General features: G+C 42.1%; 1 protein-coding gene across 2 annotated transcripts in view; it reads right to left on the bottom strand.

Moving 5' to 3' along the window:
- PTPRG (protein tyrosine phosphatase receptor type G) overlaps nt 1-26,419 on the bottom strand; it is an 848,612-nt gene that overhangs the window by 75,220 nt on the left and 746,973 nt on the right. Inside the window, exons 14-15 of one of the 2 annotated variants that reach the window (XM_044004263.1) lie at nt 17,611-17,697; nt 2,199-2,290 (exon numbers count right to left, since the gene is read on the bottom strand). In XM_044004263.1, coding sequence (XP_043860198.1) covers nt 2,199-2,290; nt 17,611-17,697 — 179 coding nt within the window. The remainder of the gene's footprint in view (nt 1-2,198; nt 2,291-17,610; nt 17,698-26,419) is intronic. The other variant, XM_044004271.1, reaches the window with a different exon arrangement.

The raw sequence follows: 26,419 nt of genomic DNA on the forward strand, positions 1-26,419 counted from the left end.
ATGTTTGTTGCCCATCCTAGTTTGGGTTTTAGTGACAAAGTGGATGGGGTGGCAGATTTATGACTTCTAGTCAGGATGGTATTTGAACACAAATGGATATATTTGGATGTACCGGGGGTCAAAACACAGTGCCTTTAGACATAGCTGGATAAAACAAAAGCCTATTATAATAGTCTACATTAAAGGTGTAAAACACATGGCTCTTTGCCGAGTGGGACCTGAACCAGATTAAAATGCAATTGGGAAATACTGAACAAAATAAATAAAAGCATAGTAAAACATTGATAACAATACATTTTAAAACTAAGTCATTGTGTATGGGTCAGTGGCCCCTGTTTGTATTTGAGTTTGACATCACTGGTTTGTAGTATGGGTATCCTCCCAAACCACTGTTGTAAAGGATTTCCAATGGAATTGGTGCCTAATGGGACCTTAGACAACTTTGGGGATACTTAACGGTATTGCACTTTAAAAATATTTGGGAAGACTGATATTCAGGTGAAAAAGAACTGTGTAGGTTTAAAGGAGATAATAAAAGCACCTCGCATTTCAATTCTATCAAAAGAAAATTTATTACAATTTCTGAGGCCACTGTAGATTGGGCCAATATAGCAAGAAGCAGCAGAACTTGGCCTCCACAGTAGAATGCTGGGAAAAATATCCAAATATTTAGTCCTACCTCTTGGATCATCTTCTGCTAACAAAACAATATAAAAAGATTAACTTCCCTCCAAAACCCCCAATTTAATGTATCATTTTTCTTTCCTTGAGTAGCAATGGCAAGGGTAGATTGGGAACTGAGTTCAATGTACCAACTTTAGTACAACTTTTGGTACTGACTATGGTCAACAGCTATGAGCCTTAGTTTCTTTCTTTCTAACAAGTATAATCATTCCCTACCTACCTTCACAAGGTCACTGTGATGGCCACAGGATTAAGGAAAAGAGCTGGAAGAGAACTCAGAAGCCATCTAGTCTAATCTCTTTGTTTTATTGGTGAGGAAACTGAGGTTGAAGCAAGTTAAATGACTTGCCCAAGGAAATGGTTTTTCTAACTATAAGCATTCCAAAGACAAGCTGTTAATGTTATCATTATTATATTAATTGTTGTTATTCAGTCATTTCTATTAAGTCTGACTCTTCATGAGCCCATTTGGAATTTTTTTGGCAAAGATAATGGAGTGGTTTACCATTTCCTTCTCCAGCTTATTGTATCAATAAGGAAACTGAGGCAAACAGGATTAAGTGACTTGCCCAGGGTCAGACAGCTAGGAAGTATCTGAGGCTGGATTTGAACTCGGGTCTTCCTGATTCCAGGCCCTGTGCCACTGAGCTTCCTTTGTTATTTTAATATTGTGTTATATTAATTATGATATATAATTAATATAATTGCATATTATATTAATAATTGGCATTTACATGGTGCTTCAAGGTTTGCTGAGATCTTTGCATATATTACTTCATTTGATTTCAACCAAGTTAGCAAAAACATGCATTTTATACAATATAGGAACTAGTAACACAGATATTCCAACAATCAACATTTCCCCCTTGAGATCAATTAATTACTTTTAGATGAATAGATCATAGGATCATAGCTTTAGACATTGAAGGGACTTTCAGGGTCATCTAGTCCAATGTGCTCATTTTACATCTGAGGAAACTGAGGCCCAGAGAAATTAAGCAACTTGTAGAGCTATGATTTGAATCCAGGTCCTCTGACTCAAATTCAGTACTCTTTCCATTCTACTCCCTAGGAGGAGACAACAGTAGGAGAGAATACTATGCTACAAAGAATCATAAATAAATGCAGTCACATTGTAGCCACATGGGTTAAAGTCTGACTATATTGGGTATTATTGTCCTTCTACCCTTTCCCTTTTCATTCCTGAATCCAGAGCTGATGTCTGGATCTAACTTTTTGTTTAATTTAAGGGGGACATGGGGTGTGTGTGTTGGGGCAATTGCATAGTAGATATGCAGCTGGGCTTATTGGTTGAGAAGGGTGGGCTGAGCTCATCGCCATTCATTATGATCTGATTTCATTAAATTGTCCCAAGTGAAGAGTAGTACAGGCAAGACAAGCTCATAAAGGTTACATAAAAAAAAAATTTGTCAAGGCAGGAACACAGAGCAGAAGATCAGCATTGGCATTGGGGGAAAAAAACACTAGAAAGAAGAGAGAGAAGCCTGACTTACCTGGAATAGGGATGATAGGAATGCTCTCATTGGGGACCACCCTGGGGGAGCTGCTATCTTCCACATAGAAATGAGCCGTTTGGAAACACTTTCTGTTAAGGGAAGAGAAAAACATGCAAACTATGAAATCCTATGGGAGGAAAAAGAAAGTTAAGACTCCATTTTCATTATCTTCCAGGAAAGATTGCCTTTTCTCCAGTTTTACATGCCATATATCATTTGATAACCAATCTAATTGGGGAAGGGGAGGGGGACAAACCAATGCCTTTTAATAATGCCTACCCTTTGGCCTTTAAGGAAAAAAAAATATGTATCCAGAGAGAACCTGCATTTTTAGCTGTTACACTGTCCAACTTGCTTGTTAAGGGGAAGAATTTAGGTAGCCAGTTTTAGAGAAGGTAATTCTCATCCTCTCTCTCTCTCTCTCTCTCTCTCTCTCTCTCTCTCTCTCTCTCTCTCTCTCTCACACACACACACACACACACACACACACACACACACACTGGATAAAAGTCTTACTGAAGAAATGGAGAGAAGATACTCCTGGGGGTTTAACTTTGAGCTACTGTGTTAGAAGTCCTTTTTCCCAAGTTCCCCAAACCACCCTCAAACAGAATGACAGCTCCTACTCATCCCTCTCTCTCAATAGGTATGGGCCCCCAAAGCTATAGGAAGATTCTAATAGGTGCAAAAAACCCACAAAGGGAGAACCAACTAGATCCCACCACCATCACCAGAAAGGCTAGACAGACAGAACTATCTATATGGAGAGCTTAAATCAGCCTGGGTACTAGCTGCCTTTCTACTGCTTTAGTTTTTCTTGGTTTTTACCTGTATGTAAGGCATAGCAGGGAGCAAGCACTGGTCATCCTAGCAGAGGCACTGAAGCGAAAAGCTTGGAGAGCTCCAAGAAGCCTGTGCTCACTGATGCTGCCTAGGACTGGGTTTTCCAGCATCCGCGTCACTGCCCATTGCTGCCTTAATGAGCTGCTGGGAGCACCAAGTGAATATTTAATGAGCCTCCCTCCCTGTGAGTGGCTACTGTGGATGGGGAAGGGTCCCTGAGCAGTTGTCAGGGGCCTCAGAACAAAAGCCAGAGCCTTCCAGAGAGAACGCCCTTCTGAGGTCCCCCCAATGATGCATGTGGCAGCAGCGCCCAGATAGCCCTATGAGTCATGAGCATCCGGCTCATTCAGGATGGATTTAGTTGCAAAAACTTTGCTTTTCTTAGGGCCACGGACCCAAGAGCCATAATGAGCAAACTTTCCTGCTTCTTCTTTTTTCCTTTTCTCTTTTTGGGGGATTCTTGAGAGGATCAGAATCAAAAGTAACCTGAATTTCCCTGTTTGGCACTTCACACATATTCTGATGCTCTGAAGTCAGAAGCTGGAAAGTGAAAAAAATCAAACAGCCCTTCTAGCTTCAAGCAGGTCTCTGTGGGGACCAAGAGCCCTGGAAGTCGTGCAGGTTATGTGATCTCAGCTTTCTATAGGACTAGCAGAACAGCATGCAATCAGAAAAGATCGTCTTTCACAGTGGGAACTTGGTGTGTTTTTTTTCTTTCCATTCTTTCTTTAAAAGTAAAGACTATTTCAGAGAGTGTCCTTAACCAATCTCACAGTTAAGCACTATGGGGAAAGAGCCTAGTCTGCCAGGGAGCCTATTAGGGTGATTTGGCATGCCAAATATGCCCGACACCCTCCTGACAAAGAAGCACAAAACTATTCTTCCAGAATTGGGAAGAGAAGAAAAATCAATTTCTCCAGGAACCATCTGTCATTTTTTTTTCTTAAAAAGAAAAAAATTCTTGTCTTTTTAAAAGACAATCTAAGCTTCTTGAGGGCAGGGATCGTCTCATCGTGGGCTCTGGATCCTCGCATGACTCAGTGGAGAGGCTTGGAGTCAGGAAGACCTGGCTTCACACATGCTGGCTGTGTGAATGGGGATTTTACTGGACCTCTGTGCCCACATGCAACTTTTTCCGACTCTAAGTTAGAGGGTAGGTGCTGAACTGCACCGAGAGTGCAGAATCTTTACTGGCAGCTTCCTATAGTAATGAAATCATAAGGCCAACAAATCCAATTAGAGCCTAGCACAGTCCCTAACATGTGCATGTGCACAGTAGGCACTTCAGAGTGCTGGTTGATCGATTATTTTGGATCCTGCACGCTTTGGACAGAACACTGATTCAGCCTTGAAGCAAAAATACATTTGAATATGAAACACGCCAAATGGGCTCTTATGTTTAAACACCCTCCTACTGAGTAAATTCATCTGAAATCCCATGTAAATGGGACTGGGGCTTCCTTTGTTACTTGATGTCTATGTTGTTTCCCTGCCAGCAGACCATGATCATTTCACTTCTGTCTGGCTCGACAGCCCCCAGGACAGTGCCTGGCCAGAATGGCACCTAGGAAATTCAAACCATCTTGTGTTTAACTACTTCACAATTATTTGTACTTATTCTTTTTCTATTTATTCTTTGTTTACTTATATATGTCCTTGTTGTTTTCCCTATTCCAATGTAACTACTTAACAGATTGCTGTAACAACAACAATCTATAACTACTTACAATAGACATGAAACAGGCCCACATTTGCATACAACCTCCATGCACAGTAAATTCTTTTGAAATCCCATGGAAATATGAACTTGGCTTTGAAAAAAAACAACAACTTATATGTCGCTTCCCTGCCAGTAGACTGTGTATACTCCTTGCAAGTAGGGATTGATTCACTCTAGTACTTGGCACACAGTAGGCATTTAAGAAATGCTTGCTGATTAATGACTGATTGGTATTAGATTATCCAAGTCATCCTCAGAATACAGCCTCTTTCTGCTTTTAATTGAGTTTTCTTCAACATGGAAAATAATTTCTCCTGCCTCCCGCCCCCCCCCCGCCCCCGCAAAGCTTTTGAGAGGCTTAAAATGAGATTCAAGACAGAATTTATCCGTCAAAGAAGCTCTGAAATTCACACAACTCATCGACTATCATTTTGGGCATCAGTGCTAAGGAAACTATGCTTCAGGGAACTTGTGGGATGTTCTGGCTCCCAGCTAACCAGTTGTCCTCGCTGGGTCCTCCAAATGAATTCCTGCTGCTAAAGGAAGTTGGGTTTTTTTTTTTCCCCAAAACGGAGTCATAACTTCCTGATTCCACTTCCAAGACTTCTAAAATACAAACCCCCTACTAAGGATGAATGTCTTGTAGCCACTTTCCACTTAGAGGCTGGTTCAGTTACATCCACATCTGGGAAAGGTCAAACTACATATTCGAAATATCTGTGTCAGGAAGACTGATAGATCACAACTCTGTGAACCGATGGCTCTTGTCATCTTGGAAGGAAAACCATTTGCAGGGGAGAAAATCATACCCATCTACCTCATGTGTTGGGCTTTTGTTAATGGCTTTTCCCAGGGGCAAAATAACCATGTGATTGCCAGACAGCAGACATATAACTGACACACATGGACAGAAGCCCAGAGGATGGTGAGCTATGCAGATTAGTGCTGTACACAACGATTTGAGACAGTGACTGGCTACAAAACTGGGGAGAAGGGGTGAATTTTTATATGATTTTCATTCCAGAAAGTGTAACGAATAACTGAAATATCCTTTACGTGTCCCAAATCCTCAAAGTTTCTTCCTTGAGCATTGAGAAAGACACACAACTTCTATAAAATTTTCACTATGATTTTCTCATACCCTAAAGAGAAGTACACACCAGGAGGCAGAAGGATGCAGGGAAAGGAGTGTGGGCTCTAGAGTCAGTGGACTTGAGTTCAAATCCTACTTTTGATGCTAAGTATCTGTATTGTTGTTGTTGTTGAGTTGTTTTTCAGTCATGTTCTACTCTTCATGACCCCATTTGGGGTTTTCTTGGAAAAGATACTGGAGTAGTTTGCCATTTCCTTCTCCAGCTCATTTTACAAATGAGGAAACTGAGGGCAACAGGGTGATATGTCACATAGCTAGGAAGTATCTAAGGCCTGATTTGAACTCAGAAAGATGAGTCTTTCTGAGTCCAGGCCCAGATCTATCTGCTTTCATTTACTCTGCATGTCTTACTATATGTACCTAGATATTGACATGATTACCTCCCCCATTAGAACATAAACTACATGAAAGCAGGTACTAACTTTTCATTCTGCTTTTATATGTGTCTCTAGTACTTAGCAGAGTGCTTGGTCTATTGTAAGTACTTAATAAATGCATGTTTACTGATTTTACCAATACTGCATTGCACTTGGGGACCTGGGATGCTACAGAGAGAAGGTACTTGGGCCATAGTCACACAGCTAGCAGCTGAAGCAGGATCTCATTTCAGGTCTCCAGACATGCAGAGTAGATGGAATATAGTTTCAGAGGGAAAGGCACTGGGAGGGAGCTGCAGCTGTTTCTTCATCTGAGAAATGGGGGGTCGCAATCTTTGCACTATTGACATCTCAGAGTCGTGAAGAAAGTGCTTTGTAAACACCACAATGCAGTACAAATGAGAATTGTTCTTTCACCCCAGCTACAGATTGGGGCATAAATCTCATCCTTGTCAAACTACTTAACTATGGTAGTCAGGAATACAAAGACTCCGGTCCCACCAAACTGCTCTCCTTGCTGCTACTCATCATCCATGACTCTTCATCTCCCACCTCTGCACCTTTGTACCAGACGTCCCCTATGCCTGCAATGCACTCCTTCTTTTCCTCCATTTTTTGGAATTCCTGGTTTCTTTGAAGGTACAGCTCAAGTACAGTCTGCATGAGGACTTTCCTAATCTCCCCCTCCATCCTACCATCGCCCTAGCTGCAACTGTCTCTTCCCAAATAACTCTGTGTCTATTTTGTATATGTCAGTAAACGGACATGTTGTCCTGGAGCTCCTTCAGGAAAGGCACTGTTGACACTTCTGTCATTGAGTCCCCTTTGTCTGATGCTTAAGAAACATTTTCTGATTAGTCGAATCATAACTTTTGATCTAGGAGATGAGAGTTCCAGAGAAAGCTTGGAACTACCCTCATTTGTGACAAGTAAGTAGGAATAGAATTCTACTGCTCTCACCAGACTCTACTTGAAATCCCTTTCTTGGATGGATGGGATCCTACAGCTGTGTAGTACAGTAGATATGACTCCAAATTTGGAGTGAGGGATATCTTGGTCCAAATCCCACCTCAGATATGAGCTGTGAGAACCAAGACTGACAAATGAACCTCTCTGGGCCTGAGTGACCTCATCTCAAAATGATGGGTTTACGGGGCAGCTAGGTGGCGCAGTGGATAGAGCACTGGCCCTGAATTCAGGAGTACCTGAGTTCAAATCCAGCCTCAGACACTTGACACTTACTAGCTGTGTGACCCTGGGCAAGTCACTTAACCCCCATTGCCCCACAAAAAAACCCCACAAAAAAACAAGCAAACAAAATGATGGGTTTAGACTTGATGGGACATAGGGTCCTTTCAAGATCAAAATTCATGATTCTATGAATAACAAATGGGGTCCAACTAGGAAATATGGACGCTTTCTAAAATGGTATTTGCTTGTACTCAAATGAAATCCTAATTGAGATGCCTCACCATAGAGGCATGTAACCTGGGCTCTCAAAGGCCCTACTGATGGAATCCAGGATCTGGCCAGGCCCGTTGAACTAGAACACTTTCAAGATGGTCCTTGTGATGGGTTACTATAACTGAAAGAGGAGCAGCTTAGGCAAATTCAGAAAAGCTCCCACCAGAAGCCTGGCCACTGGGCAGTCAGCTCTTTTGGCCAGAACTCATGAATACCCTAGATCTAGTGGAACCGTGACCTTTGGCAACAGAAATGGAACCTACACACACACCCTCAGTCTTAGAAGGGTTTTCTTTTGAATGACAGTTTGCTTGTACAAGGCAAAAAAGATAATGACAAGTTCCTAACACTGAAAGGTCATTTTTAACTGGACAAATCAGAGTTCAGTCACTAACACACACTCCATATTGAATGCAATCATAGATCCAGAGCTGAGAAAGACCTCAGAGGCCACATCAGACTTTCTTCTCATTCCCTCTTTACCTTTTTCCTCAGGAGAAAGAGTTAAAGCAATTTTTCGAAGCTATTTTGAGCATGCTTCACCTTCTTTCCTCTGCACTCTCTTCTTAAAAAAAAAAAAAAAAGAATAGAGCCCCCACAGAGGTGGAGGACTGTGGGTAGGAGACACAGTATATGATGTTGAACTGTTTTATTTGTTGGCTAGTTTTGACACCCCCATCCCATATAATTCTTGATCCTAAGGCAGGAGTTCTTAACTTTTTTTTGTGCCCTGTGGACCCCTTCTCAGAATAAGGTTGTTAAATGAATAAAATAAAATACAGAGGATTACAAATAATTATCATATATATATATATATGATATATGTATTTAAAATTCATGGACCCTAGGTTAAGAATTCCTGTTCTGAGGGATGGCTTTCTGAGAGTGGGGTAGGGCAGAGATTCAGTGGGAAATGTAGGTGATGCAAAAATCAAACAATGGCAACAAAATCTTATTTAAAAATATTATCTAGATCCTTATATACACATGTATAAAAATAAATGTGTATGTGTGTGCATATATGTGTGTATATATGTGTGCATATATGTGTGTGTATCTATCTATCTATCTATCTATCTATCTATCTATCTATCTATCTATCTATCTATCTATCTATCTATCTATTGTAACGATTGGAATGACGCCACCTGCTGGATACTTACTGTAGAAGAGTTCTGCCCATGAAGGGAAGGTCTTTGAGGGCAAGACCAGGAGTCAGGAAGTGACGCGGGCTAGTGGGAGGAGGAAGGAAGAGACTGGCGCTCAGGCTCGCTCTCTTTCCTCTGGACTCTGGCGGAGAAGGGAGCTAGAAATGTGCTCTCCCTTTAATAGATAGGAATCTAGGCCTTTTTCTCTCTCTTTACCAAATTCTTATTCTCCTTAATAAATGCTTAAAAGTCTAACTCTTGCTAAAGCTTATAATTTATTGGCGACCACTCATTAGATATTTTAGACAGACTAGCTAGAATTTTAACCCTTAACACTATCTATCTATCTATCTATCTATCTATCTATCTATCTATCTATCTATCTATCTATCTATCTATCTCTATCTCTATCTCCATCCTGATTCTACATGCCAACTACTTTTTCCTTGACCCAAGACTAGGCCAGTAGCAATCTACCTTATTTGCTTTTCTTTCATCTTCACCTCAGAATAACAACATATTCTGAGCCCTCTCTCTGATATACAATCGTTTCAGAGCCCTGAACAAAACAAAGCAGTACTCTCCAGTGGCCCCTTAGGAGAAGCAAAAGGAAATTTTGCCTTCCTACACTCAATTAACCCTAAGAAGTCACTGGAGAAAGATGCATTTTGCAAGCCCACAGGCAGTAACCTATGGGAGACAAACCCAAAGAAGACCCTTTCCCCTCAGCCCAGCAAAGGAGAAAATACCAGAGGGCAGAAAGTCTAGCTGGCCAAGGAAAATGTGTCAGAGAATCTGCAGAAAAAAAACCACCTTCGGAGACTGGGAGCCAACAACTAAGCCAGAGGAACTCAAGTGATGAGGCTGTCTAGCATTTAGGAGGCAGCCCCTTCTACACTTTCAGGATAGTTGGAACGTCCTAAAGCCCAGCTCAGGTTCTCAATTTCCATAAGCTGAATACTGATGTTCAGAGCCCAGGTCTTTCAGAAGTGAAAGAGGCTGTTTCCTTTTTCATATTTTAGTATCCCCATTTAGTGGCAGATAATAGTGGCTTAATGAATACTTACTGATTGATTTTAATTTTTTTTTGGTGGGGGGGGCAATGAGGGTTAAGTGACTTGCCCAGAGTCACACAGCTAGTAAGTGTCTGAGGCCACATTTGAACTCAGGTCCTCCTGAATTTAGGGCTGGTGCTTTATCCACTGCACCACCTAGCTGCCCCTTAAATTTAAGTGGTTTTTTTTTTTTTTTTGGTGGTCAGGGCAATGAGGGTTAAGTGATTTGCCCAGGGTCACACAGCTAGTAAGTGTCAAGTGTCTGAAGCTGGATTTGAACTTAGATCCTCCTGAATCCTGGGCCAGTGCTTTATCCACTATGCCCCTTAGCTGCCCCCTAGTGATTGATTTTATATCCCCAATACCAGGCCTGGTGCCATTTAGCTTCAGTGACTGGCACATTGTAGGCACTTAATAGATGCTTATTGCCCGATTTGTAGCTCTAGCACATAGCACAGTGCACGGCAAAAAATTCTTGTTTTTTGATGGAAAACAGAGAAAGCTTTCGCCTAGTAAGAGACAGCATGATGAAATAGAGGTAGTGTTTTAATTCTCAGTTCTGAGGCTATGCAGCTGTGTGATCTTGGCCAAATCATTTGCCTTCCTGACTTCAGTTTCCTCCTTTGTGAAATGAGGGGATATAGGTCTAGGTGAACTCTGGATTGCAAAAGTTCCCAACATTCACATGCTGATTCTAGTCTTTTTTTTTTTTTTTAAGCTGAGAAAATGTAACTTATGAAAGCTAAGTACATGCACTGGGAACAGCTTTTGTTCATGATGTAGTCAATGTCAACTTATATCAATAAACTGTCACTTCCACTCCCTTTCCTCACCACAAAAACACGTACCACCACCAACACATATGACAATCTCCTGTGTTTAATTGACTCTCTTGTCTGTTGCAAAACACACACACGGTCTGTGCTCAGTTACCGTGACAATGTAAGGCACGCTCTCCAGATGAGGCAGCCCCTCTCTATTCTTGGCCTAACTCAGGAACTCCATGTTGATGTATGGAAATGAGAAGCCACGAGCCTTCGACTTCAAATTAAGCCCCCATTGTTCTGCAATCACATTGGGCCAATAACTAGTTTGCTAACAAAGTGTGTCTCAAAATTCTAATTGCAGGCCAGGAATGGGCAGTTGGAGAAGGGTGCCAATGAATATTAATTAAACCATCTTAACTGATTTATACACTGCTCTCATTTAAGTTTACGATAGTGCTCTCTCTAACAAACTCATTTCTACATGTGCCCTCGCACACAGTGATTTCATTAATATTTATTCTCCTAAGTGGATTTGCTGTAGTAAGCTGTGTATATTAATATTAGCCACTTACAAAGGGAAAGATGAAAATGTCAGTGTGATTTAGAGACACAGACAGGGGCTGAGTTACAAAGTGAGGGAGTGAGTTGATGGGCTGAACTGAAGAAAAAAAACAATGGAAACTGTTGGTATGTGCATTTTTTTTTTTTTGCTTTTCTTTACAATTTCAGTGCTGATAGAGTGTAGCACACAGTAAGTGTTTAATAAATGTTTGCTTAGTGATCAACAGGGATAACAGCGCAAATGCCACTTCTATGAAACCTACCTTGATTCAAGAACGTTACTCCCAACTCCACCACCCAGTTAGAAATGACCTTTCCTTCCTTGAAATCCTCATTGCCCACTATTTGTCATTTCCAGACTGGACTGGTAACACTCAAGGCACCCTCCTCACTCCCCTCATACCTGATCATGGACTCTGATCGTTGAACCTTATATTTTACCTGGAACTAAGCCTCAATGCCTTTTCCCAGCTATTGTCAAACCATGACTCATTTCCTCTTTCTAGCTCCTTCCCCTCAGAATTTAAATTTCTTAAGGGGAATATTGCCCTGCTTGCTTATACTGGTATTCCTAGAGCTTAGTAGTATCTGACATAAGAAACACTGAATAAATACTTGGCTTATTCACTCATTCTATGTGTTCATTCTCCTGTACGTGTCATGTTTATTCTTTTTTGTTTTTGTTTTTTGTTTTTTGAGGGGCAATGGGGGTTAAGTGACTTGCCCGGGGTCATGTTTATTTTGTAATATCAATATTGGTGTATACAGGTAATGGGGTCCTCCACACACTGTGGTTGGCAGAACCTAGGCTCATGGAAATGTGCTTACCACCCCAAACAAAGCCTAATTAAAGAGACGAATGAAGGGCTCAAGGATCCACACTGGAAAAACCAAGTAGCTGATGAATGCTTGTTGTGTTCCAACAGCCCAGTGAGGTAAGTCTGCCAGTTCCTAGAACTCAGATGCTGTCGATGGACAACAGGCTTTGTCCAGAATTGAATGGTGGCTCAGAGGAGAAGACAGTGGAGTTGGAGTCAGGAAGACTTGGGACCCTACTACTCCTGATCCTTTCTAGCTGTGAGACTCTGGGCTTAACCTCTCTGGGCCTCAGTTTCTTTATCTGTCAAATGAAAGAGTTGGACTCAATGGCTTCAAAAGACTCTTTGAGCTCAAAATACATTATCCTATGTCTAAGAGGAAGGGAGCAGGCTGGACTGCATTTGGGAAAAGGCACAACATTCCTTTCAAACGTCTCCATCTGATCTCGGAAAGAAAAACCTGTTTGTTTGATTTTTAAAAAAATACTGATATTTTTCTGGTGATACCACATGGCTATGAATCTGGGAACATTATCTCCAAAGAATCAAACTTGTGGGAAAACTGAAGGGCATCGGGAAGACACATAGTGAGTACAAATGGACTGAAGCATGTCACCAAGTGTACAAAGAGTGTTTTGTTCAATAACAACAAATCAAGCATTAATTAAGTGCTTACTATGCGCCAGGCATTGTGTGAAGTGCTGGGGAGACAAAGAAAATCAAAGAATTGTCCTTGTTCTCTCACGGTCTACTGCGGATGACACCATGCAAACAACTATGTGCAAACAAGGTGTGTGTGTGTGTGTGTGTGTGTGTGTGTGTGTGTGTGTGTGTGTGTGTGTTGTGTAAACAGGAGATAATCACAGAGAGAAGGCACTAGCCTTACAGGCATTGGGAAAGTCCTTTTGGAGAAGGTAGGATTTTTAGCTGAGACTTGAAGGAGACAAGGTTATTCAGGAGGTAGAGATGGAGGAGGGAATTCTAAGCATGAGGGATAGCCAGTGAAAAGACCTGGATTTGGGAGGAGGGTTGTGCAAGGAACAGCAAAGAGGGCAGTGTCACCAGATCATGGACTATCACAGAAGGGAATATAAGGGATAACTATGGAGATGTATGGTTCAAAAAGAAAGTAGACTGGCTACATAGTGAGGGTGAGGTACCACAGCCACATTCATACCCACATAATGTTGAAGACCTACAGGCAGTCTCTCACCATGCTGGCTGGGAGATTTGTAGAAGGACAACAAGAATTACACGTGATGAGAAGAAATGGTTGTGGACTTCACAGAGGGAGGGAGGACCCCACCCCCAGCAAGATCACACAGCTGAAGAAATGCGAATGATCTATGCCCACGTGTGTGCATCTATATTCACACACAGTAAACACTCCCTGACCAGATGAAAGTTCTTTGAAGGCAACGCTCATGTCTTATTTTTCTCTCTACCTGTAACTGCTCAGTAGACTGCATACAGTGGGCAATTAGCTGGGAAGGTGTTGTATATAGTGGAATGAGCAATACCAGAAAAGTGAGAGGAGCAGAGCTGAGATATCGTCTCTGTCACTTAGTACTTGTTGCCTTCAGTCAAGCTAGTTAACTCTTAGGACCTCTGTTTCCTCATTTGTAAAGTGAGGGTGCGTGACTACGTTGCCTCTGAAGTCCCTTCTCAAGCTAAATCTATGATCCCCATGAACAAATGCTTTTTTCAATATGAACGAAGAAATCGGCCATAAGAGGTATGTGTCTGATATTCCTTCAGTCATGTGTTTCAGCTTAAAAAAAAAAAAGTATGAGGTTGAGACTTATTCTTTAAACACCTTAAACTCTAAATGGAGGTTTTCATAGAAGACAGATCAAAAGGACCATGATTCATGAAGTAAGATGATTCACTGAAGAGTTCCCTTCATTAGAGAGGGTGTTGAAAATAAGTTGTTTTTACAAAACTACCACGTGCATACCCCTTTTTCTACTTATGTAAAAATAACACACAGATCCATACTTGAGTTAAGAGCTGGGCTCCTTCTCCTATGACCCTTCTCTAGCTTGTAAAGAAGTGGCTCAGGTTTAAGACAAATGAGGTGAGGGAAAGAAGAGAGCTGTGCACTTGAACCTGGGAGAAAACTAGATTCAGATCTTTCCATTTTTTGGTTGGGTGGGATATTCCGTCCATTGCCAAAGGGAGAAGGAGGTCAGAGTCCAATGGCAAGAGCTATCCTGGGAGACACAAATTACCTGCCCTTATTGTTCTACCGCCCAAATACCAACAAATGCTGAACCTCTCTTCTGCCCTAAGAGCTCCCAAGAGCATATAACCTCCTCCTGCTCCACATTAGGAAATTCCAGCAGACAACTTGGAAAGATCAAAGCCACAGCTACACTTTCCACAAGATAACAGTCCAAAGGCCACTTCATAAAGTACCTTCTTGACAAGCCTACGGTTGTTCAACTGCTGTGAGTTTTATATTATACTTGGCAACAAGGGTTGGGTGTTCTCTGTACTTCCCAAAGCTTCCAGCTGTTAGAGGGTGGAGGAGGTGATAGCAGCTGAGGCAATGAGATGGAGGAGCTGTTCCTTTATTTGTGTTTAGCTGCAAATATGGTGAGCATCTGGACTGAACACATCGAGAGGATAAAAGATTTTGCTTTGGGGAATCTCCACTGGGTTTTGCCAGCTGTTTTAGAATTAGCTATGGAAAACTCCATTGAATGATAACAGCAAAGTACGGGATGTTTCAACTTATTTACTACAAATTGGGCGGAAGGACAAGGAAGATAAACATAATTTATTCAGAGTCTTTCATTCATAAGTTACTTATCATCTGTCAAACCCATAAGTGTTGCCCAAGATGGTTGAACACAAACCATGCTTTAATTCTATTTAAGGACCATCTGAGAAACAGAATGGTGTAATGGAGAGAAAGGCAGCCTCACAGTCAAGAAGACCTAGCTTTAAGTCCTGACTGACACCTACTGATTGTGTGACCATAAGCAAATCACTTATCTTTTCAGTGTCCCAGGCAAATCTCTAAGACTATAATTTGCAGGGCAGGTGCCCATCTGCATTGGTGGAGGGAGTGTCCTTACCAGGAATGCCTTCAAGTCAACCGGATCCCATCTAAACCAAAAAATGTCCTATCTAAAAAAAAGAGAAAAGGACTCTTAAACAGTATTATATGCTAACTAGGTACTGGAGACCTCTCACTAAGGAAATCGCTAAGATTGAAAGTTACAAACTAGATGCTTAGCTGCTTCAGTGGATCCAGTTCTATCTAGGGGCTATAGTGCTGGATCTGGAGTCAAGAAGACTTAGGTATAAATCCCTGTTGTGCCCTACACCCAGCATTTCACCATCCACATTTGTATAGGCTGGGTCCTATGCATGAAATGCCCTCTTTTATGGAAAGTTGACCTCGATCTTCCTCAATGCTAGTGCTCAGTCATTCCTGAAATGACTTAGAATTCACTTAGCCCTGTACATGTTGTATTCTCCATTGGCAGTTTTCTGCTAGGGCAGGGTTTGCTTTTGACCTTGTCTTTGTAGCTCTAACACCCAACACAGTCACTTAACAGGTACCTGCATGAAATTGAGCCAGTGTGATAAAAAGAAGAGGCAGATGTGAAGACATATTGGAAAGAAGATTGGGTCTGAAGGCAGGAGATCTGGCCTTGAATTCTAACTGTTCTGCTTAGTAACTTAATGAGCTCTCTGGGTTTCACTTTACTCATCTGCAAGATGACAGAGTTGGATGAGATGGCTTGTTAGGTCCCCTTTGGTTACAAATCCTAACACAAGACATAGAGCTTAGAGCTGAAAGGGACCTTCCAGGTGATCCACTGACTGGATCCTAATCTACCAATAACGAAACTCAAGACCAGATCTCTGAAGGACATTTAGCCTTCTCACCTGTGTAGATTCTGTTTGGCTTTCTAAGAAGTCTGAGTCTGAAATGCACTCTATTTTTTAGGAGAGTCTGATGAAGAACTAGGCTTTTTAGCCATGCAGAAAGACTGTTTCCACATTAAACACATGCATATATTGGCTACTTCTTGGAAGAGGAATTGTTCTCTTTGGTCCTCAAGGGCCAAATGTGGAGCGATGGGTGGAAGTTTAAGGAGACAAAGGCTCTAGTCCTTAGAGCAACATCCCAAAGTGGAATGGGACTGTTTGGGAGGTGGTGGGCTTCCCCCTTCCTAGAGGTATTCAAGCAAAATCTGGAGGAAAATATTCATGAGGGATGCTTAGAGGGTCTTTGGGGAACAGTTGGAATACATGGCCAGAGAGGCCCTCTCCAGCTCTGAATTGTGTTATTCAAGGAATTACATTTGGGATTTACCTTTGGAATTCTGAAATGGGATTAGTGAATGAATCCTTAAAAAAATAAAAGACAGTTTTTAGGAGAGATAATTCCATTTTGCACTGTAATGATTTTTGCTGTGCATTGTCTTATGAGAAAACCATTGCCTAACATTTAAAAGAAATTAGATCCTTTATTTACTCATTAATCTTAATTTCCACAGAATACCTTCTGACTGCTTGGGAAAATCAGAGAGGCATATCTGTTTTTACTAAATAAGTAAAGAAATAATTGTATTTTTGCTCTGATTTATAGATTAATTCTGCTGTGACCTATGTAAAATGAGAACAGAAATTCTTCAAGTCTGACCTTCACCCTATCACAATATAACCTAATGGACTAAATAGCTTGTTAATAAGAAGTGGAGTTTGTCTAAGGTCATTTGTGAAAAATCTTTCTTTTCAATGTCTTAATTATGTCATTGGGGTCATCATGGTGGAGATTATTGTAGCATTCCAGGACAAGGATTTTTCAAATGAATCTTGAGGTTGCTAGGAAGATAGAATGTAAGTTCCTTGAGGGTATAGGCTGGGGTTTTTTTCCCCATCATACCTCCAGTGCGTAGCACAATGCCTGATTCCTAATGGATGCTTGTTGATTGATTATAACTACTTTAGCCAGCACATCTGCTTATCCTCAACTTTCATTCCCTTCTTTGGAAAATAGATGATGTATCATAATTTGGCCAAACTCTCCCCTCCTGACCCTATTTCATGCCCCTCTCCCCTCCAATTAGTAGCTAACTTCATTCAGAGAGATTTATTTGAGATTTTTTCCTAGGGTAAAACTTTATGCATGCATCATTTTGATAAAAGAAAACTTCTAAGACATGCAAATACCTGAAACTTGGGAAGAAATAGGATGCAAACACCTCCTCCCCCCAATTCATGCCTTCCCCCCACCCCAAAAAAGGGTCAGCAAAAATGCATTCATTGAAGTAAGCAGTATAGGGGAGAATATCAGATAGACCTCAGTTGTTCCAAAGCTGGAGGGGTTACAGTTTTTGCTCAGAGCAGAAAACCAACATCACATGTAGCATGGAGCTGTTCAGGAGGTTCAGCCACATTACATTGCAACAAACAAACAAAAGGAATTCAATAAGCCCATCCCAGCAATCGAAACTCCCCACCTGAGCTTCACTGCCCTCACCTGCTCCCCTTCTCTCCTCTCTCCCCAGAAGAAGGCACTTCACGGAAACGTCTGGGAGAGCCCTTGGACTTTATTTTGTTACACCCTCTAAACAAACAAAAACAAAAGAGAAAAGGTATAGAAAACAGGATTTTCAATTGGCTGCCAAGAGTTCTACTTCAAGTGATCCCCTCCCTTTATGCCATAGACATCCCCCATGCCCCATCATTCTGCCTCCTTTTATAAAAGTGTATTAAATAGAAGCTTTGAGTTTTATTTTATGCTAAGCTAGGGAACACAAAAGGGGAATATATGCTTCGAAGGCACTTATCTTTAGCTATGTATGTAGAAAGACTTTTCTTCTAATGAACATGCCCATCCTTGCATTTAATAATTGTAAATTGAATTGATTGGTACCTATTTTTTCAACATTTAACATGCTAGGAGCTAAACTGGATTGTCAGTAATAATAATAACAATAACAGAACATATATGTACTATGTATATAGTATATATACGTACCATTATATATGTATATATTATCTATCATCTATCTAATCTTCAAGCTTTGCTGAGTGCTTTACATAATTATCTCATTTGATCTTCACAATGACCCTATGATATAGGTGCTATTGTTTTTAAAAAACAAAAGACAAAAAGGAGACTAAGGCAGACAGAGGTTAAGTGACTTGCCCAGGGTCACACAGCTAGTAAATGTCAAACTTCTATAAAATGAATAAATGATGATGACAACAATGATGGCGGCTCACTTTTATGCAAAGCGCTTGACAGTGACATAGGTCAGCATCATGACAATGTATTTTTTGGAGGGGTGGGGCAATGGGGGTTAAGTGACTTGTCCAGGGTCACACAGCTAGTAAGTGTGACAAATGTCTGAGGTCAAATTTGAACTCAGGTCTTCCTGAATCCAGGGCCGGTGCTCTATCCACTATGCCACCTAGCTACTCCCTGCAGCATGACAATGTTGAGAGAGAACTATATTCAGAGGAGAAGGATATAGATTATAATCTCTGCTTCATCCTTTACTATCTATGTGACTTTGGGCAAATCTTTGCGTGCTTCACTCTCTTCATCTATAAAATCAATGGATGTGACAATGACCTCTAAGGCCCCTGGCAACCCTAAATGTAGTATGTTAAGATGACCACTAATAGATTGTGAGCACTTGGGAACAGTGATGGTCTTTTGGCTCTTTTTATATTCCCAGGGTTTAGCACAGTCTGTTGTTTTTGAGTTGTTTCAGGCACTCCGACTCTCTGTGACCCCATTTGGGGTTTTCTTGGGAAAGATACTGAAGTGGTTTGCCATTTCCTTCTCTAGCTCATTTTACCAATGAGAAAACGGAGGCAAACATGGTTAGGTGACTTGCCCAAGGTCACATAGTAAGATTCTGAATCCAGATTTGAATTCAGGTCCTCCTGACTGCAAGGCTTGCACTCTATCCACTGTGCCACCTAGCTGCCTGCCTGGCACACATTAGGTGCTTAACAAATGGGTTCAGACTGACCAATTCTCACTACCAATTAATGAAGGAAGAGGACAAATATTAGCACCTTAATTTGACAGATGGAGCAAAAGAGGTTCAGGGAGATGTAAATAATGTGGCCAAGGTCAAGAGATAGTGGGATCATAGCCAGGACTAGCTGCAAAGCGTCCGACTTTAAACTCAATGCTCTTTTTATCCCCCAATTATTTAATCCAAATCTGTGCTTTCACTGGTGGCTTATTCTCATGTTATAACTGGCTAGTTTCAGCATCTTGCCTTAGGGTACTGAGATATTCCACAACTTGCTCAGAGTCATATAGCAAATGGGTATAAGAGGTAAGACTCAAACCCAGGCCTTCTAAACAAGGTGGCTTTAGCTCTTTCATTTAATTTTCTAATGGGAGTATTGTTGAATACCCAGCTAGGTGGTGCAGTGGATACAATGCATTCCTTGGAATGGGAAAGACATGACTTCTAATCTGACCTCAGACACTGCCTGTGTGACCCTGCGTAAGTGCCTTAACTCCTAACTGCCTCTGTTTCCTCGCCTGTAAAATTGGGATAACAATAGCACCTACCTCCCAGGGTTGTTGTGAGGATAAAGTGAGATAATAATTTTAAAGTACTTAGCACAGTGTTTGGCAGTCAATACTGCATAAATGTTAGGTATTATTATTATTGTTGTTGTTGTTGTTATTATTCCTGCCCCTTAGAGTCTACTGCTTTAAACAGTGCAGAAGTCGCTGTCCAGCTTCTGGCCTCTGATACTGATAGGGTTCAGTGGCATATGACTGAGAGCATAAAGCAGTATAATGAGAGCAAAACCAATAGTGTCACTATTTCTAAACCTTTGTTCCTCAGTTTCAAAAAACCAAGTCACTGGGGAATAAGCTTATGTTCCAGCTTTACTCCCCACCAACAATGAAGCAAGTTCTCCCCCCAAATAAGAACTTAACAACTTCTCAGACACCACCACTCAAAGCTTTTCCAGTTTATGGATAGCCAACTTTTTCTTTGCACAGTTCCGTGGTTTTACTTTTTATCATTTTGGTCTCAAACCATGATTTCATTCACCTGTGTAGGGAATTCCTGGGGGTGGGGGGTGGGGGGAATCAGAGTATCATAGAGTTGGAAGGGACCTTCGAGGTTCAACCCCATTATTTTACACATGAGCAAACTGATCCCCAGATAGCATCAGTGCCTTGCCCATTGTCACAAAGCTTCCAGGAGTCAGAGGTATGATGGGAACCCAGGTCTTCCAGATTCTATCCACTATGCAAAACTCCCAACTGTTTGGAATCATATGGCTGTGTCTGGGGCCTGGAAGGACACAGTCACACAGGGAATATTCATCAGAGGAATCCTGAAGCCCAAACCTTCTTGACTACCAGTCCAGCTATGTAGACTCTCTACCAGGTGCCTCTCTCACTTTTCAGCAGCTTTCTTAAAACCTTAGAACTCCAGATGTGTAGCATTAATAAGTCTTTTTACCAGAATAGTTTTTCAACCATTTATTACTAAACACATGTTTTAGGAAGGACCACAATAAACTGAATTACATCCAGAGGAGAGAGGCCAGGGTGGCGAAGGGCCATTTGAGAACTGGTTGAGAGGTAGGGATATTGAGCCCAAAGAAGAGTTGGCTGGTGAGTGAGCAGTTTGCATGTGATACCTGCAAGTACTTCAAAGGCTGTCATGTAAAAAGGGATTGGGCTTAGTCTTCTTGGCCCCAGAGGATGGAGCAAGGAACAATGGATGGAAACTGCAGAAATGCTTAGGCCCAGTGTCAGGAAAATCTTCCAGTAACAAGAGCTGTCTCAACGTACTTTGGGAGATAGTGGGTTCCCAAAGTGGGTTGGTCAAAGTTGTCAATGAATGGAAAGGTTTCCATGTAAGCAAAGCTTCCTTGAGAAATACCCAAGAAAATATGAAAAGGTGTACCAGATGAAACAAAGATTCAATAAAATTGGAGAAAGAGACAAAGGCAGGGAGGAAGAGAGAGGGGGAGAGGAAGAAGGGAAAGAAGGAAGGAGGGGGAGGGAGGGAGGGAGAGAGAGAGAGAGAGAGAGAGAGAGAGAGAGAGAGAGAGAGAGAGAGAGAGAGAGAGAGGAGAGAATGAATAATGGGCCCCTTTAGCCCACCAGGGCCATGTCAGCTGGACAGCTACAAGCATTCTTGTTGTTTTTTTGTTTGTCTTGTTTTGTTTTGTTACAAGCATTCTTGTTGCAGGTACATGTCAACACAATCTTTGACTGGGGGGATGGTTGAGGCCATAGCAGAGTATAAAGACAAAATCATGGATCTGTAGTAGTTTACTGGTCAAGGAGCTTGAGAAGGGCCAAGACCAGTGGAGTCATGCCTTCAGGAGACAGCTGCAGAAATCAGAGATTGAGGCAGAGGATGGGCTCCCATCCCAGTCTGGATCCAGGTCCCTCTCCCAGGGCAAGTATTTTTTTTTGGCGAGGAAATTGGGGTTAAGTGACTTGCCCAGGGTCACACAGCTAGTAAGTGTCAAGTGTTTGAGGCCGGATTTGAACTCAGGTCCTCCTGACACCAGGGCCGGTGCTCTATCCACTGTGCCACCTAGCTGTCCCCCCAAGGATTTTTAAGAAAGCAGGGAGGGAGACTGGAACCTAGCCACCCCATCTAGACTTGTGGCAGGGCAGCGACATCCAAAAAAATTCTGAGAAAAGCTCAGAATTTACCTATCCTGGCCAAGAGTACAGAAGGGGACAAGGCATGGCCCTGGCAATATGCCAATGCAGAAAAGTCTAGAGATATGAGTAAATGGAATAAAGTTCTTAGTACAATGAAGAAATACTAATACTAAATTAAAAGAATCCCAAGGAAAACCCTCACAGAAGAATTCCATAAGCACAAGTAGAGCCCTGTAAAAAACAAAACATAACAACAACAAAATATAATGGACTAGTTATAAAAACTCCAAGAGTAGATGGAGGTCTTTAAGCAAAGGCTGGATAGACAGCCAGCCAGAGAGACAGAAGGATGGAGAGATGGAGAGATAGCTAGTAAGAGAGATGATAGATATGCACTGATAGATGGTCATGGATAAACTGATAGATGGATAGTTGATAAATAATTGCTAGAGAGAGCAATGGTTTGATAGATGCTTTCAAATATGAATGATCAAAATTAGATATAGGTAGATAGGTAGATAAATTGGTAATAGCTGCTAGGACATTGATTAAATGTTTAGTTGGCTATTTTGCTTTGGGGATTCAAGTATGGGTTTGACTAAAACGTTGATAAGCTTCCTTCCAACTCTAAAATTCTGCAATTCTGCAATTCACTCACTGCCTTTTTACTCCCTGGACCAATCTCTTTCCCTGACATTTTTGGGTCCCCTCCCTTCACTTTCCCATGACCCTCAAACAATTTCAATCCAATTATTCCCAGAATTTTTAGATTCTGCATTAGGAAAAGGTGCTTGGCAGGAATGCAAGAAACTAAGGAAAACAAACTCCTGAACCACGGAAAAACACGGAGGGGGTAGTCAGCAATTCCTCTGCCTCCCTCTGCAGAACATCTCTGGGAACTGCATGGGAAAGCTTCCTTCACTGGAATTCTATGAATGTGCTCAGTTCACTGGGAGGAAGGAAACTTGCATGTGTTGGTGTATATTGACAAATCGACACAAAAGCCTGAGACACGCTGCTCTCTAAAATATTTAGGTTTCCTTCCAACCCCTCCCCCCACTGTTAACACTGCCAACTTCACTGTTCTAGGAATTTTGGAGAGGAGCCGGTGAGCCACTGTTTTTCTTTATGTCCAAACACAGACGCTTCAAACTCCAACCTAAAACTGACAACACTTTCCCCAGAAGCAAATGTCACAAAGTCAACTTATCTCTTGGGTAAGGTCGTCTTGGACATTTGTTTTTTGTTTTTGTTTTTGTTTTTTAATGAGCATTTGCATTCCAGTCTGTCAAAGCTTAAAGAGAGGCAGCTTGGGATGGTAGCCTCAGAGTCAGGAAAACCTGCATTTAAAGTCATGTCTCAATACATATATTGTGTGACCCTGGGGCAAGTCACTTAAGGTCTCACTGTCTTCTCCTCTCCCCAGTGGAAAGAGCAATGCATTTGTAGTTAAAGGATGTGGGTTCATACTGCAGTTACTGCCACCAGCTGTGTGACCTTGGGCAAGTCAATATTTCTCCAGGCCTCAGTTTCCTTATGTGTAAAATGAGGGTGTCTGTATGCTCATGACCTACATGATCCCTTCGGTCATAAATCTGGGATCTCATGATACTGGGCTGAGGGTGGGGTGGGGAGGGGGGGAAGTCAATAAATTGTAGGGCCCATTCAGATCTTTCTTGGTAAAGCATGTAACTTCTTTGGGGGTTCCTTATAACATGAAATAACAAGTCCAGTCAAAAAAGAAGACAAAGGAAAAAAAAATCCTCTGGGAGAATAGAGACATCATGGTAGAACAAACTGGGTCCAAATTCTGCCTCTGACATACAGTAGTTGTGTGATGATAGGCAGGTCACTCAACCTCTCAGACTCCCAGACAGCTTCCTAAGAGTAGAAAGTTGTGGGAAGATGCTGACCTGCATTGGGAAAGGGAGTTTCCTCACTGGGAGATGTTATACTGATGAAATCAGGTCTGGGCCAGAAAATTAGAAAAAAGTTGGGGGCGGGGGATGAGATGGGTTAGAAAGAAAGATTATCTTTAGACTAAAGAAGCATCTCTCAGGAAGCAGGAAGTTCCTGGAGTCCTTCGTCCCACCCAGCTTCCTTAAACACATCCACCCATCCCACATAATCCAGTCTTTAAAGTATCATTCAGCATGTTTAAGCATCGGCCTGTAGGCAGGGAACCTCGCTTCTCTTTCTGCCTAATGAGCAGGACTTTGCCTGTTCAGAAGCTCCTACTGACATCTCAGGGCCACTCTGACAGCAGGGGGGTGTTGCCATAACAACACGCCTGTGAATTCTGAAAGGGCCCAAAGTAGCCATTGGGGAAATCGTTATTGAGGGGAAAGTAGCAAAGGAATGGCGGCTTTAACCACCAGATGACCTGGGCCTCCCTACCCACAGCTGCAGTCCCCTGCGCTGGGCCTTCAAGAGCAGAGAAAAACATGTCAGCCACCCTGGAGAACAGCTGGGGCCCCTCTGCATACCGCCCCCTGCCCCCCAGCCAGTGACTCCGAATGAGACAATCGAACATCGCCGTGTCAAAATGAACTTCAGACCTTGGGGGCCAGCCATGTTTGGGCCCCATGAAGAAAGACTCTGTTTTTCTGATCTTTTCACTGTGACAAGCCCCCAGAACATTCTCTCCTCTGATAGCAGGGAAGAGACCCTTGAGAGTAGGCACTATTCCATACTCTTCCTGTCTTTGTACTCTCGGCACCTACTAGGTGTTGCATACTGTACATATGTGTATGTGTATTCAACACCTAGTAGGTGCTTGATGAATGCTGACAGATTGGGCGTGCTACATCTACGGAAGGAGGGGTGAAAATTGATCCCTCCTGCTGCTTTGCTGTGTCTTGCCTCCTTCCTCCTTGCCATTATCCAGTGAAAAACCAAAGAATGGGGAACCTTTCTTCCTATAAGACACAGCCCAAGCACCATTTTTTGCATGAAGACTTTCCTAATTTCCCCTGCCCTCAAAAGTGTGTATGATCCTTATCAAACGACATTGCCTAGGGGCAGCTAGGTGGCGCAGTGGATAGAGCACCGGCCCTGGAGTCAGGAGTACCTGGGTTCAAATCTGGCCTCAGACACTTAATACTTACTAGCTGTGTGACCCTGGGCAAGTCACTTAACCCCAATTGCCTCACTAAAAAACAAACAAACGACATTGCCTTGAACCACTTGACACCTCTTTGGATTTGTTCACTTTAAATTTATGCTGCATGTGGTTTCTATGTATTTGCAGTCTCTTCCGGCAGAATGCAAGCTCTTTGTGAGTAGGGATCATCTTTATTCTTTGTACTGGTGCCTGGAATAGTATCTGACACATAGGAGGCATTTAAAGCAGCCAGGTGGCATAGTGGGTAGAATGTTAGACTTGGCATCAGTAAGAACTGAGTTCTTCCTTAGGCATTAACTAGTTGTGGGACCTTGGGCAAGACATTGAACCTCTCTCAGCCTTGATTTACTCATCTGTAAAATGGGAATAAGAGCACCTACCTCCCAGGATTGTTGAGAGGATCAAATGAGATTCTCTCTCTCTCTCTCTCTCTCTCTCTCTCTCTCTCTCTCTCTCCATATATATATATATATATATATATACACACATACACATATATATATACATATATATGTGTGTGTGTATACATACATTATATATATATATATATATATGTTGTAAGGATCAAATGAGGTAACATATATAGCGCTTTGTAAACCTCAAAGAGCCATCTAAAGCTACCTATGATCATTATTAATAAACACTGGTTGACTGATGATTTGACTGGACATCAAATCCATTCCTCTCACTTTATAGATGAAGAAAGTAAAACTCAGAGAGATTAAATGTTTTGCTTAAAGGTCCCCCAAATATTGAGGAGCAGAGCTGGGATTCGAACCCCTGGTAAGCTTGCTTCGGACACAGGAGGCTAGGGAAATGCAAAGGCTATGGCAAGGTTGGCCAAGCTTCCCATCTTCAAACCCCCACTGGCGACCTCCCTTTGATCCCTCCATGGCTACTCAAAAGCCTGCATTTGATGAAACCTTTCTTGCAGTATATTTCTCCCACACGGTTTTTTTCCCCCTTCTTCCCCTGGGATGGGTGTTTAAAACAAACGTAGCCATGAGCTACTTGGAAACAGTTCCTGCCAGAGCAGATGGAAGGAGGGAGATGCAACCATGAGATCGGCAGCGTTCTCTCATTGTCACCATTGTGGGAATGGATACAGGAAGGGAGTGGGTGTAGCTTCCTAGAGAGGCAAACATGTGGTCAGTCCTTCCATGAACAAGAAGAAAAAAAAAGAAAGAAAAAGAAAAGAAAAATAAAGAAAAAAGTGCGTGTGTGGGGGAGTATGTGTGTTCGTGCAGGCTTGTGCTTGGTTTTCACATGCATATGTTTGTCTGCGCTGCCCTCCCGCCGATGACAGCCCCCCCCACATTCGGCTTTGTACCCCCATGTATTTATCCCACACTGTGTTCTACTGAACATCTAGGGAGGGGGATAATTGTGATGCCAACAGAAATCACTTGTTTTCATGAACAGGGCTCTTAATGAGGAAGCCCTAACACATGGTAAAATTTCTAAAAATGTACATTCTTGTGGTTAGCGTTTGGAGCTCATGGGAGGGAGACCTTCCAAAAGATGATGGTCCATGTAAATTCC

Source organism: Dromiciops gliroides, chromosome 1 (genome assembly GCF_019393635.1).
Source record: "Dromiciops gliroides isolate mDroGli1 chromosome 1, mDroGli1.pri, whole genome shotgun sequence".
NCBI lineage: Eukaryota > Metazoa > Chordata > Mammalia > Microbiotheria > Microbiotheriidae > Dromiciops > Dromiciops gliroides.